The 15,784-nt window shown below is 40.9% G+C and overlaps 1 protein-coding gene across 1 annotated transcript; it reads right to left on the minus strand.

Annotated features, from left to right (window-relative positions):
- Positions 1 to 3,205: 3,205 nt before the first annotated feature.
- LOC129531989 (uncharacterized) lies at positions 3,206 to 14,532 on the minus strand. Its single transcript, XM_055379839.1, has 3 exons — positions 14,490 to 14,532; positions 4,989 to 5,177; positions 3,206 to 3,720 (listed from the first exon to the last, which is right to left on the minus strand). The coding sequence occupies exons 1-3, from the start codon at positions 14,530 to 14,532 to the stop codon at positions 3,206 to 3,208; spliced, it is 747 nt and encodes a 248-aa protein (XP_055235814.1).
- Between the last annotated feature and the right edge of the window lie 1,252 nt (positions 14,533 to 15,784).

Consider the following 15,784-nt stretch of genomic DNA (forward strand, 5'->3'; position numbering starts at 1 on the left):
AAAATATCATTTTCTTTAATATACTTTCAAACACAAGCAAAAAATAATCATGACACAAATATAGCAAAATGTTTACAATCTATATTCTATGTTTGCTTATGAGTGCCATTAATCTCATCTCTCTGCTTTTCTGAAAGTTTGAAAATTTCAAAGTTTTATAATAAATTTTTTTACATCCCATAATTTTATAATAAGTTTTTTAAAGTTTGAAGCAAATCAACAACTATAGCTTCAAAAATATCCAGACCCACAATAAACATTGAACAGGGTATATTTCTCCCATTTCCTAAAAAAGTTGGCCCAGGAAGGAGTATGAGAGCTGCCATAGCTCTCCCAAGGCTCATTATTCTCCATCACTCCATGGGAAATCCCAAAATAAATTTTTAAAAAAGTTGTTTAAATTTATAATGTTTTTGATTCTATAATAATTTTATAATAAAATAATTTTATAATGTTTTTGATTTTATATTTTTAATTTATAAAAATTTTTATACATGTTTATGTTTGAAATGTCTATTTCAAACTTTATGAGATATTAAAATATAAGTAATATAGTTCATCATTTTAGAAATGCCATGCTTTTCTTCTCCAGCAATTACGTAATCAAAGAGTAACTGTAGTTTTTCCTAGAACATTGCTTTGTAGGCTGGGCATGGTGGTTCATGACACTTTAGGAGGCCAAGGCAGGCAGATCTCTTGAGATCAGGAGTTTGAGACTAGACTGGGCAACACAGAGAAACCCTATGAGTAGTAAAAACACAAAAATCAGCTGTGCGTAGTGGCGTGCACCTATAGCCCCAGCTACTCAGGAGGCTGAGGTGGGAAGATCACCTGAATCTGGGGAGGTCAAGGCTACAGTTACAGTGAGCCAAGACTGTGCCATTGCACTCCAGCCTGGGCAACAAAGTGAGACCCCGTCTCAAAAAAAAAAATGAAATTTAATTTAAAAAAAGAAAATTGCTTTGTAAAATTAACTTTTTCCATCAAAACCAAGATTTTTCAGATATAGAGAATGCAGCCCACTGGTCAGATTTGTCAGTTCAAAGAGAATAAATTCTAGTTTCCTATTTTTCTAGCCTGCTTATGATTATCCAATAGGATATAAAAAAAGACCAAAGGCTTTGGGATCCAAGTTCAGTATTCCTGAGTCTAACTCAGGATGCCAAATCAGGAGACAAGCACATTCTCATCAATTTTCAATCATTCAAGACCAATTTTGCTTATAATTATCCAGTTCTTTTAGACCGTCTTTCTCCTGAAGCCAGCCTTATGGCTGTTCACTTCACTTTAGCATAAGCCCCCAAGAAGGTGAACAAAATGAGGAAAAGATTGGTTAAAGTTGGCTGTTTGAAATTCTGAAACATGTCCACCATTCCCTTCACCCATGCCCACCCCTCTTAGAAGTAGTACTTTCAGATTATTTAAGAGTCGATGCTTCTATGTGGATTTTGTCATCTGTCCTTTATAACAGCTAGTAGGTTTAATTTGACTCTATTTTAAGCATATATTGACCTATGCTAATTATCTGTTAAAATAAATTCCACTCTTAGAGTTAATAAAGTGTGTTTGTCATGGAAGACCCATTGAAGTAAGAAGCTGAGGAGCCCTTATGGTAAAGTGGGACAAGAAATAATAAGACATAATCATTTTCCCATGCAAATCAACAACCGTAGCTTCAAAAATATCCTGACCCACAACAAGTATTGGACAGGCCATGTTTCTCTCACTCCCTAAAAAATTGGCTCGGGAAGGAGTATGAGAGCTCCCATAGCTCTCCCAAGGCTCATTATTCTCCATCACTCCACAGGAACAGCCTGTCAGAGAAGAGTGAAAGACCATTTGTCAACCTCTCTTCAACTCCCTGATTCTAGCCAAACTTCATCAATCCCAAGTGAGGAGACAGAGAGAAACCAAACCCCATATATCCAGCATCATTGTCTACTGGAGTCAAAAATCACAATTCCACTACCCACCCCAACACCACTGGCCCTGTTTCTCCCAATTGCTTTTTATTGTGTTTTTTAAAAAATCCTCTTTCCCCATCCCTGCAACACCGAGAAGGAGGAATTATAGTAGATAAATATGAAGCATGGAGATCCTTTAAAAATGTTTTTAATAATAAATGAGAAAATGAAAAGGAGAGGGTTGGGAAGTAAGGAGGGAATTCAAATGCCAGGGAATTGTTCAGTTTCGCTTTTAAAGATGTTAACACTCATTTATACATCTGCAAGACACTCCCCTTAAAGAAAAGTTCTATGAGTGTGGGTCTGGTTGCATGAATAAGGATAAAATTACTTTTTTAGACGATGTTTCCCACATATAATTCGGAGACCCCTGAAATTAGGTATCCCTCTTGCAGATGTCCTTGAGATGCTGCTGGACCTGGGAAAGAGGAAACTGGGATATGGGTCTATGCCCAAAGGTGCTTCTAGTTATAGGACAGAGAGGAAAGGGGCAGAGGGAAAAAAACCCGAAGTCTGAGAATCTGGATTGCAGAAGACTACCGAGGTCGTGGGAGAAGGGAGAGAAAACAAGGATGAAAACCGAAAGGGGAAGAGGCATGAAATGTTGTCAAATGTCAAAAGGCATTTGGAGAGAAGTTGGGAATTGCATTAAGAAAACCACTGCAAATCTCATTTCAGACCATTTAGAGATATGCCCCCTGGGAACTGCGAGCTCAGGCTGTTTAGCATCAAACAAATGGATCCACTCCATCCCTACCCTAATTAAATAAATCATTCAGTAATTCCACTGGGTTAAAGAACCAAAATATTAAAAACCTTCAGGGCCTACTCTTGCCAAATATGTCAGGGATCGTGTGTGTGTGTGTGTGTGTGTGTGTGTGTGTGTGTGTGTGTGTGTGTGTGTGTGTGTTTGTGTGTGTGTGTTCTGAGACACCACTACTGTTAAATAGGCAGAGCTAAGACTTAGGGGACTGGCAGATTATTGCAAAAAGGGCACGGGGCAGAGGGACTATGTTGTGAGCCTGCGAAAGAAGTTTGTGTGGGGACTGTGGGCAGTGAACGCGTTGGGAACAATATGGAAAACTGGGAGCTGCCTTGGAATCCACAGGGCCGGGTAAGAGAATGTCCGAAAGAAAAATGAGCAGGTGCGGGATGTGCGCAGAGTCGGAGAAGAGTCCGGGGCGCCCGGAGTGGCTCCAGGAACGACGGAAACCCCTCAAGGCTTTTGGGGGCGGTAGGTACTAATAGAACCCAGTGTCCGGGGTGCGCCGGGGAGGCTGCGAGCGCGGCGGGAGTGGGGCGCTGGAGGGTGAGGACGCGGGAGCGAGGTAGCACAGCCGGCGCCGGGCAGGGGCCTCCCAGCTGGGCCCGGAGGCAGCAGGGGGACAAGGGCTAGGAGAGGGCATGGCGACAGCGCGGCGGGAAGCGAGGGGCATCCGGACACTCACCCCGTTGGCCGCGGCCATCTGCACCACGATCTCGATGGCCGTCCTGCTAAAGCACCTGCCGTCGCTGCCCACCACCATGGTGCAGCCCCGACGGTCGCGCAGGTCGATGGACGACAGCACGCTCTGGATAAAGTCGGGCAGGTAGCTGCGCTGGCCCTCGAAGAGGCCGGTGGGTCGCCGCAGACCCCCGCCGCCGGCCGGCCGCTGGTCCTCGTAGGGCGCGGTGGGCACTGTCAGCACCGGGATGGGGCTCCCCTCCGTGGCGCCTCCTGGCCGGTCCTGCTGCGGCTCCCGGGGCCGGAGGGAATCTGCAGCCTGCCGGGGGCCTCCACCAGCCTGGCTGCGCGCCGGGACTCCGCCTCGCGCCCGGGCCCCCTCTCCGGCAGGTCGGCGCCCTGCGCCCTGCGCCCGCCCGCCTGGGGACCGCCCGCCCCTCCTCTCCGCGCGGCCGCTCGCTGACTCCCTCGGCAGAGATTGCTTCTGCCTTCCTGTAAAGTTTTCTCCCGCCCACCTTCTCCGCGGCCAGACCGCCCGAGGTGCCCTCAGTTTCTCCCCAAGTTGGACTCACTTTCGGGGTGTCCCAAAAGCCTGATTCCAGGGCCTGCTAGCCCGACCCCGGTGATGCCTCCACCCGCGCCTGGCCCCAGCCTTCACCCGCGATCGCCGCCCTCCGGGGCTCACCCTCCGCCAGAAAACAGCCGGCGGGCGGCGAGACTTTGGGCAGAATCCGGGTTCCTCTCCGGCGCCCGGCCCGTCTCCCTGTCTCCCTGGGAGTGCGCAGCCTACACGCACCAGTTTCTCTTTAGAACAAGGACGGGGAGGGATTTGGGAGGGGGCTGAAACCTTTTGCCATCAGCCAACAGCCTCAGCCAAAAACAACCCTGGAAAGGCGAGCTAAGAATGGTTATCTCCTGCCAGCGCTGAAATCGGAGGCTGGGCGCTGCGTGTGGGGTGTGTGTGTGTGTGTGTAGCCTCCCACCCCGACCATTTGTTGAAGGGAATCACCACTGTCAGACTTCAATCCAACAGGACCCACTCGAGCCATCCACACTTTCCCCAGCCTCCTCCAAAACAGCACACTTTCCGGTATGGACAATTCTTTTTTTTTTTTTTTTCACTTGTTTGTTTGTTGTGGTGGTTGCAACAGCAGCAACACAGACGACACATATTTCCCTATTCTTCTCGCCCTTCTCACCCTCCCTACCCAGCTCCTGCCTTAGAAACAGGCTTGTCCTACACTGTATCTGTCCACACTGTCTGAACTCTTCCCTGAATTAATCGTTTTCAATAGGAGGGGGCTAAATCCCTTATTAATGCCCTACCAGGAGTGAATGAATAAAGCCAAGTGAAAGGAGAACTGGGTACCAGATACTGTGCTAGGTTCCTTTGTATGTATCCTTTCATTCTGCTGGAGCTAAAGATGTTCTGCCTCCTCTCCATAAAACGCACCCAAACTCCAAAACCAGGAAATTCTCCATAGAAAATAGGAGTGAAGAGAGAAAAGACTAACAGGATAAAACCCAAAGCAGGAAGAAAGTTCTGTCTCCCATTTCTCTCAAGGAATTTTTGGACCCACCAAGGCTACTGTCCTGAAATATCCTGCTGCTTCTCCTTCCCCAAATATTGTCCACTTCCTGAGAGTAAGGCTGACTTGCCGCAGGCTTATAAAGTGTTTGGTCACAGTAAGACAACTGTGAGTAATAACACACATTGTATACTGTTTTGCAATTGATAAAAGGCTTTGCATCTGTTTTTTCTTTGGTGGCTGAAGAAAAGAAGAATGGTATTCACGCAGTTCCCATTTTACAGATGAAAACAAGAGGACTTTTCCTGTGAAGTCAAGAAAGTGGTTACAATGGTACTTTCAGCCTGTCCGAATTATGTATTGCCCCTCCCCTTTTTATTAATAACGTTGAGGTGTGATCGGAAAACCACTGAAGCCATCAGTTGAAACCTGCTGGGACTTTTTAGCCATTCTCTTCAACATAAAGAATGGGAGTTTTTGGAGGGGGTGAGAGGAATGGGGAAATGTTGTCAAAGAGTGCAATGTTTTAGTTGAGACAGGAAGAATATATTTTGTTGAGATCTACAGCACAGCATGGTGACTGTAGTTAACAATGAAGTATTGTGTATTTCAAAATTGCTAAGACAATAAATTTCAAATGTTCTCACCACAAAAAAGATAGGTTTTGAGGTGATGAATCTATTAATTCTCTGGATTTAATTATTCCACAATGTATACATATATCATAACATCACATTATACCTCCGTAAATACATACAATTTTAATTTGTCAATTAACATTTTTTTAAAAGAATAGTGTGGCCAGTCAGGGAGGTAGTTTTTTTTTTTTCCTCTAGTCTCTACTCAGTCTCCAAGATCCCATTCCCCATAAAGTTCCTGTCACCCAGGTAGAGTGCAGTGGCACAATCATGGCTCACTGCACCCTCTCCCTCTTGGGCTCAAGCAATCCTCCCGCCTACAGGTACATGCCACCACGCCCAGCTAATTTTTGTAGTTTTTGTAGACATGGGGTTTCACCATGTTGCCTAGGCTGGTCTCGAACTCCTCAGCTCAATCAATCTGCCCACTTTGGCCTCCCACAGTGCTGGGATTACAGGTGGGAGCCACCAAGCCCAACCCATAAAGTTCCTAACTTTTTACCTCCCTGGGAGTGCACAGCCTACACACACCAGTTTCTCTTTAGAACATACTTAAGAGTCTTGGCTTAGCATCCAACAGACAGAACTTTAACACTTCTAGGGATCTGTGCACCTGTCTATGGTGTGGGGTTTTTAAGATCTCTTTCTAATGACACTTTATTTTGCAAAGCAGGACGGTTTCATTCCCAGAAGAGCAGGTATGGTAAATCCTTTGTTCCAGTAACGAAGACAATGATCCAAACCCTAAGCCTCAGAGAAGCCCAGAAACCCTCCAGGCCTCCATCTCTCTGCTCCTAGCAACTGCCTCTCTCTTGACATCAACATCATTCTCCCCTCTCACAGCCCAGCTCCTTCCACAGACCCAGGGATTAGGCACAAGCACCTCAGACTAGATTTTAGAGAATTACCATTCAAGAGGCAATCCTCTTCCCTTGGTTCCAATTTCAAGGTTCTCAAAGACTGGAACAGGGCTAGTTTGAGGCAATGTGCCCCACCGCATAGCCAGAAAGAACCTTACAGTGAAAAGGAAAACAATTCTTCCAAAGTAAGGGAGTGCTGATCCCCAGAGGGAGGACAGATGGGCAACCAAACAGTAACCGGGCCACCACGTGCTTCACACTCACTGATCAAGGATTTCTAAAACCACTTTTCTTTTCTCTGAATTTATATAGGACTTTGTATCACTCATAAAGGAATGTCTTATAGGCTGATAACACCTTTCTATTCATGCTTATACTTAACATTTAGGCTAGGATAATTTCCTAACCTCAGTGTCCTCACTATAAGATGGGAATTATTATAATCCCTACCTCATAAATTGTTGGGAGGATTAAAATACTTAGTAAAGTGCCTGACTAATAGAAAGGCATTCAATAAATGTCAGCTATTCATGGTGTCATCATCATTATATTTACCATTATTACTAATCTCCTGTATTGCAAGAATTACAGTTTATATTTTTGTAGACCATCACTGTAGCTAAAGGGTCTTTGGGCCATAGGTGATATTCCATAAAGGTTGGTTAAATTGATCTGTGGTTTTTGACTATGGAAACTCAGAACTCCCTCAAAATGTACAAAACAGATTCACCTGCTAAATAAATCTCTTCAAAGCTGACCCCAGGTTTAATTGAATTAATTCCAATGAATTTGTCACAATGATGGAGAAAGGAAACTTAGAGGGCTCCACAGTTGTTTGCTGGTAAAATGAGAAGTTTGGATTAGATCAATGTTTCCCAAAATATTTTCCTCAGAATGTTAGTGCCCCTTGAATCCTGCACAAAGCAAGAGTTTCATGACCAAGCAGCTTTTAAAACTCCTGTACACTCTACTCCCATTCTTCACAACGCACACTTTCATATTAAAAGTTCTGAGAGGTCCTCAACAGAAGACATCACTTAACTTTTTTTTTTTTTTAAGACAGATTCTCACTCTGTCACCCAGGCTGGAGTACAGTGGCCACCACTCCTGGCCTAAAAATTTTTTAACCTGGTGCTTCCCAATCTAAACTCACAGGGACCAGTTTTCTTAATGAAAGAGAATCAGACTAGCTTGTAACCATAGCTGGTGACACACCCCTGCCCCATTCCTTGTATGTCCTCAGTGGACTAGGTCAGGAATAAATAAATTTTCCTGATTCTCAAGGGCTGGTCACTCCTTTGCACTGAGCTCTAAGCTTCTCTGTAGCATGGGTCACAATGAATGGTAGCCCTGATAGCCTAGAGTAGCCTTTCAGCCTTCTCTGAGCCTCTAAAGACTGAGGATCCTTGGCATGAAATAGGAGCAACTGATATACCCTTGCTTCCCCTGGGGACTCTCTTGCTCTCAAAAAGGCATCAGCCATCATCTCCATCTAGAGAATATACTAGCTGACTCAGCTTGACCAGCCTGTCCCAAAATGAGAATCTGGGTAAAATAAGTATTGAAACACTTCATTCCTTGTAGATTCACAAAACACATTAGCATATTAAAGACTATGAAGTTCTGCAGGAAAAAAAACCTGTTTAACTTTAATCCAACATTGCCAAGTTTTATTTGACCATGGAAGATTTTTCCAAAACACTTACAAACAGATCAAGGACATTAATCTTCCATGAAACACTTTAGATCCCCAGGGTCCTCTCCAGCTACATCATTCTGTGATTTTCTTTTTTATTTATGACGCATTAAAAGATTAATCTCTAACAGACTTCCATTTAGAAATTCACCAGAATGTGCAAAGGCAGCAGGTAAAATTGCGGAAGGGTATTATAAAAATACCCTCCAGTGATTTTTAAAACTTAAACTGAAATATTTATATAACTATATATTTCAGTTTGTATATTATATATATGTATATACACACATATATATGTGTGTATATGTATTTGTGTATGTCTATCTATATCTATGTATATATGGCATTATATCCATTTTACAGATGCAGAAACTGAGCTTTAGAGGGGGTGAGCAATTGGTCCAAAGCCACACAGCACACAGGTAGTCATTGATAAAAGTAAAAACAAGAGTTGAAGCCTGAGGTGTAAGGACACAGTGACAAGTACACAAATGTTTACAAGTTACACATATGACACGTGCCTTTAACATGAATTTCTTGGACATTCATTTAGAGGCCTTACAATGAAGACATCAGAGTGGCAGCAAGTTCTGTTGGAATCAGGGGAGCATGTTCTTCTATAATCCCCTGGCTGACAGGAAAGCACACTGATTTGGCCCATGGTAGTTATACACTCCCATTGAGTCAGGGGCCACTTCTATGCACACAAGAGGTGCTAAAAATATGCTGTTGACTCATTGCCTCTAAGAGCAGAAGAAATGCCAAAAGTATAGGACAAGAGGCAGAAAAGCACACGGAAAAATGTCGTAGGGCAGTCCTCTAAGGAAGTGTTAGATCCCTTTGAAATCTGTCCAAACACTTTCTTGTGCTGGGGAAAGTCAATTACATATTTCAAGCAACCCCACATGTCATACGAGTATCTTGTACATGTTTGTGTACTCGTGTCTGTGAACTTATATCTCAGACTTCAACTTCTCGCTTCCCACCCTTATCAGTGACTGCCTGCATGGCCTTGGGCAAGTTGCTTTCCCTCTTCAAAGCTCAGTTTCTGCATCTATAAAGTGGACATAATGCTACCTACCTCATGGGGTTAGTGATCACATTTAAGGAGCTAATATGTGGAGATTGCTTACACAGTACCTGTCACATAATAAGGGTTTAATAAGTGTTTGATGTAGTTGTTTTGATTATTACTACTATTACTAAAATAATAATTACTACAGTAATAATGATTCTTATTCTCTATATTAGTATTATCTTTGAAAATGGGCATGGATTATATCTATGTAACACTTTTGGCACAATATCTAGCATTATATCACACACAAATTAGAGAATTCATGTTATTAAGGATGAAAAAATATTTTTACTGACCCTTAAATTCTTCGTAAGTAACTGCAAAAGAAGCCATTAACCCAACACATGAAATAAAAAAAAAATTCAGTTCCTCTGGAGTTTCTTTTTGGAGGTAGCCACAGGATACCTAAATTTTTTTTTCTTTTCAGAGAGACCGACGGGCTCACTAGGTTGACCAGGCTGGTCTTGAACTCCTGGCCTCAAGCCATCCTCCCACCTCAGCCTCCCAAAGTGCTGGGATTACATGTATGAGCCACCACATCCAGCCTACCTAAAATATTGAATGCTGTTAATAAATCTCCTGAGGCCAGCATAAGAAGGTGATGGGCAAAACTAATGCAGGTATGCTTTTCTGGCTTTTTCATGTATTGGGCCCAACTTTGAAAAGCACTTACTATTAATGGCTAACTTGCAAAATTTGTGATTTATTAAAAGCAGATTTTAATTGTTTTACCTAAAAATAATAGGCCTCTGATCTGCCAAAGATGGAGATTTAATTTCTAGGTGTTCCCCACAATACCTAGAAACATCAGTGTAATCGATTATTAAACACTTTAGAACTATTCTCATCAAAGTTCTTTATTATATAATACAGCAAAAGAAAAGTTTCTTTTCTAAAGGCTTCTCTATACTTTTTTTAATAGTTGAATTTCATTTCTGAAGGCTCCTAAAAAGAATAGAATTTAGATCTTTATTAAAGAGGAAATATATTTTCCATGTTTAATTTAAATTACATTCCATCAGTCATTTGCAATCTTAGCCTACACGGATTTTTTTTTTTTTTGGTAGTTTTTATGTTTGGGCTTTAGGAGGGGATTCCCAATAATCTCTATATAAATATTTTAACATTTCAATGTAAATTAGTTTTTTAAAGCTATTTTATCCATAAAAATAATGAATTTGCATGGCTGAGGGTGAAATAATCTGTTATCAGGACCCCTCAGTTTTGGGGATTGTGAGTAGATCCCATCTTCATGTTCCTCCAGCCCAGCCCAAGCCTGGCTCAGGTCCTCCTCCCCCATTTGTCAGAAACCACCATCCCCAGGGATTCTATGTGCCCTGCCTGACCAGTGTTCTCCATCAGAGTTTACCAATCTTTTGTTCATTCCCTCAGAGCACAGCTAAGCAAGAGTACACTAATTTGAAAATTAACTCAAGCAAATAGAGGAACAATATCCCCAACACATTGCATTTTAACATAGGGTTTCCTGGACACACTGTTTCAACCCAAGAGTTGGGCTAATAGTAGGAGTTCCATCTGCTAAAATACGGCTGTCAGCTTCAGAGGGAAATTCATGAACGTCTTCGTAGTTTGTTTTTACGTTTCACTTGGCACTGTTTCGAAAATTTCCTCTGAAGCCAAAAAATAAGTTATTTCCCAGCACACTGGTCACTTTTCATTTATCACTGGATTGATTTTTCTAACTTGCAGTAGGAGCTGAAATCGACCAGGGGGTTCTTATCCAACAGACAGCAGCAAAACTCTTTGTGTATCTGCATTCCTTTCAACAAGTGTGACTTCCTCAATGGCATCATTCGTGAGCGTAACACAGAGCTCAGCAATAACGTTTCTTCACTAACCCTACCAGGTATCCAACATAGGATGTTACTTCCTTTCACTGTTTTCCGACTCCTGGCAGATATTAATCATTGGGATTTGGGAACAAGGAAATAGAATTTCTGAGAATGCTTGGGAATTCCCAAATTCATATGATTTTCACAACACTTCACTTACAAGTTTTTGAAAAATAATAAATGACTATAATAACAAGCAAATAGTCTTTCTTTCTGTAACAGGATTACATGAAAAGTTTTAGTAGTCTTCTGTTTTAAAAAGATATGATAACAAATGATGATTTATTATTATTATGAGCCAACATATTGTAACAAGATTATAAAATCCAATAGCATTAATAGAGAAAACATTAAAAAGAAATGAATATTATCACAAAATAAATGCTAAAGAAAAGTCCTTTAAAGATTGAAAGGTAACACCACAAATACTTAATGCTTTAATCATTGTTTACATGACATTGTTAAACAAGGCATCAATCATCCCCTCCAATACCATTTAAATAACATAACATTCTGATCTCCTGGCAAGATGAACAGCACTAGAAAGAAGCAACTGTCAAAATTGCTGATTTAAGGGCATATTTTGTTTCTAAAACTTGGCATTTCTTAGAAAACCTCTCATAGGATTTGTAAAACATATACTATGCCTATGAACACATTAATATTTATTTGCAGAAATGGTTCACTGTTAGCAGTGGACAAGGCCATGAACACACACTTGTAACACAGCAACAGATACAAGAAAGTCTGACTGAGGCTCCTTTACTGCTCCTGTCCTGTTCACCTTAACTTTCATCTCCACATGTCAGGGCTTCCTCATCTTGCTTGACTTTAAGTCAGTGCATTTCTTCAAGCCAGTAAGTTCTCTATACTGACTATTAAGCTGTAATTCTCACAGGAAAATTAGAATGTTCCTTCCCATTTTCCTAATTTCTCAACTGATTTTTCTCAGAATTCAGAATCCATAAATATTGAAATGCCAGGAGAGAATTTCCAAATGGAAATGCTGTTCCATTCATCCATTTTCAGAAGAAACCGTAGGATAGTGTTATCCTTCTCTTCTCCAATTTTTTTTTTCCTGCAAACTTATGGTTATCACCTCTTTAAGTGCGTAGCTCACAATTTTGCCTCCCCTGCAAATGGTCCCAAAACAGTGAAGTGGGTCCTCTTTAGCTGTGTCTTTAGTACATAATCCTGCATTTCTGACCGTAGGCAGGGAGGGTGACCCAGGGAAGGATCCCTGACTCAATGGGATTTCTCTTGCTGTCTCTAGAATTTGAACACCGGAACCCAGACGTACAGAGGCTGGGAGCCATTGTGGTGTGCTATATTGATGACGGCAGCAGTGGGTGGTGTGGGGGCAGTTAATTGACAGCTACCTGTTGCTGACATCCCAGGAACTGCCTGAACCTCCTCTTTCCCAGTCATAAGATATCTAAGATTCTGCAGTATTCTTCATTAAATCCTAGCATGGTTTAAGCTAGCCAGAATTAGGTTCTGTTGCTTTCAATCAACAGAACCTTAGCTGATACATTGTTATTTCCTGGTCTTTGTTCCTTTAATTTTCCAGGAAAATAAGGGAAAATGGCTTACTGGTTTTAAAAAGAGACAAGGGATAACATACCATTTATGCAAAATTTAGAAGCACTCAAAGCAAACTCTGGAAAGTTCCTGAGACATATACAGGTAGGATTAGCATAAAACTTGAACAGTGTATCTAGATCATGGTTGCCATGGTTGACTTGACACAATGAACATCTGTATCAAGATCATATTTTCTTGGTGGGACAGAGAGAAGCACAAGGCGGGACTCACATTTACAGTAATCCTTGTTTTCCAGGGACCATACAACCCAGTTTGTCCAGAGTTGTTCATCTTAAGTTTGTTATCCCACCATAATTATAAATAGAACCTCCTTTTTCTCTCAAGAATATCCCACTTTGGATGATAATTTCTGTGACTACCCATTAAGAATATTTAATAACTATAGAAAACTGCTTCTCTATATTTTTTGTATGTTTGAAACATTTCATAACAAAAATATCTTTAAAGTTATCACCTACACAGAATATAGCTGCCAAATGCTCCTACTCTGCTATTCTAACCATGAATCCCTCTGGGGCCCCTTCCTCCTATGGCACTTGTGAGGATGAAATGAAATAAGCTCTATGAAGTGCCCAACAGTGACCAACACTGAATAAAATACAGCCACCATAGGTGGCCTTCCCTTATGTTCACCAAATTCCTGATAAGTTATTTGGTGATGTTTTAATCTTAATATTTTGTGTAGATATACATTCATCTGATTCAAAATGCAAAAGGTACAAAAGCGTATACAGTTAAAAGTTTCCCAACCCACTACCATTTATCTCCCTGGAGGCAACTGTTTCCAGATTTTTGAATATCCTTAAAGAATATCATATGTATGGAAAAGAAAGATTATATATTTATATGCATCTGTGTATGCATTTTCCTATGAGAGGCTCACAAAGTCTCCTTGAAGAGATATCATTATTACAAATACCCCTCAATTTACAATGGGGTTATATTCCAATAAACTTATGAAAATATTGTAAGCTGAAAATGCGTTTAATACACTTAACCTACTAAACATCATAGCTTAGCTCGGCCTACCTTAAACACTCACATTAACCTACAGTTAGGCAAAATCATCTAACAGAAAGCCCATTTTATAATAAAGTGGGCTTTGAATATCTCATGTAATATAATGAATACTGTACTGAAAGTGGAAAACAGAATGGTTGTATGGGTACTCAAAGTACAGCTTCTGCTGAATGTGTATTGCTTTCAAACTATCTTAAAGTTGAAAAATCATAAGTCAAAATATTGTAAGTCAGGGATTGTTTGTACTTCCACTTTACACGATGAAATTGAGCCTTGAAAAGATTAAGTGACTCGCCCAAGGTCACACTGGCAGTTAAATAGTGAAACTTGGATCCAAATTGTTCAGTCACTACATGTATTGTCTTGAAATTTGAAAAAGAGGAAGAGGAATTAAACTACTAAATTGAAGGAATATTTTAGGCATAGAAGAAGCAGATGCCTTCATGTCCAAGTGATTGTGAAAAGCCCACTTGCCCCAAAATATGTCTCCTGGTCATATGAAATTCCACCATTTCAGATTTTTACCTGGGGATTTAGAGTAATCTGCTGTTTTCCTAGAGCTCCCCTAAAATAGAAATAGAAAATTTTGGAAGGCTAAATATATGCTAACATTGGAAAACTCATTTTCTCCCCTTCGTAAGGCAAGGTACTGAACGAGGGGGCCCTACGGGCTGTGCAGGGACATCCTGGAGGCATGGGGAGAAGAAACTGAAAGGCAAGGTTGTATGGAACAAAGAATACCGATCTCAGGATTCTCTCTTGAACCTGCCCTAACTTTGTTCAAATAGGCTTAGCCACTGACCTGCTGTCAGAAGACCGCAGCCAATCTGACTTGTTTTCAACATAATGATGAATATTGATTTGGTCCCTTCATCCAATATTCTCAGCTGGATCTTTTTTTGACCAAGGATATACATTACTAGGCGAGTACAGGCAGTTAATTCTTCCACACGGGACTTTGGAGTTTCTGAGTTAACCAGAATCACCCACCTTAACATCTGCCAGTTTATACCCCAAGTCCTGACAAGTGCCCCCTACCTGCTATGCCTCATGTTTTCAATATAGCATAAAATCAGAAATGAAAGATGAAACATCATAGCCAATATCACAGAAATACAAAGGATCCTAAGAAACTGCTAGGTATAATTACACACTAACTAATTGGATCATCTAGAAGAAATGGATAAATTCCCAGACACATAAAACCTACCAAGATTGACTCATGAAGAAATTAAAAAATCTGAACAGACTAATAGCAAGCAAGGAGGTTGAATCAGTAAGAAAATGTCTCCTATCAATGAAAAACCCAAAACCAGATGGCTTCCCAGATTAATTCTACCAAATATTTTAAGAACTAATACCAGTCCTTCTCAAACTCTTCCAAAAAGCTGAAGTGGAGGGAATACTTCCAAACTCATCTTACAGGGCCAGCATTACCCTGATTCCAAAGCCAGACAAGAACACTACAAGAAAGGAAAATGACAGGCCAATATCCTTGATCTACATAGATGCAAAAATCCTCAACAAAATCCTAGCAAACCAAATTCAATAGCACATTGAAAGAATCATTCACCATGATCATGTCATGGTTCAACATAAGCAAATCAATACATATAATATACCATATTAGAAAAATAAAGGATAGAAACTATATGGCCATCTCAATAGATATAGAAAAAGCTTTTGACAAAATTCGAAACCATTTCATGGTGAAAAAAAAAAAACACCCAACAGATCACGTATTGAGGGACTGTATCCCAACAAAATAAAGGCCATATATGACAAACCCATAGCTAACACCATAATCAATGGTAAAAAGTTGAAACTTTTCCTCTACCATCAGGAACAAGACAAGGATGCCCACAGACACCACTTCTCAGGGTAATTAGGCAATAGAAAGAAATAAAAGGCATCCTAATAGGAAAGGAAGAAGTGAAATTGTCTCTACTGACAACATGATCTTGTTATATATAGAAAACCCTACAAACTTCACTAAAAAAAGGTTAGAACTCAACACAAAGAAGGGAACAATAGACACTGGGGGACTCCAAAGGTGGGAAGGAAGGATGGTGGGAGCAATGGTTGAAAAACTACCTA

The sequence above is a fragment of the Gorilla gorilla genome, chromosome 11 (assembly GCF_029281585.2).
Source record: "Gorilla gorilla gorilla isolate KB3781 chromosome 11, NHGRI_mGorGor1-v2.1_pri, whole genome shotgun sequence".
NCBI lineage: Eukaryota > Metazoa > Chordata > Mammalia > Primates > Hominidae > Gorilla > Gorilla gorilla.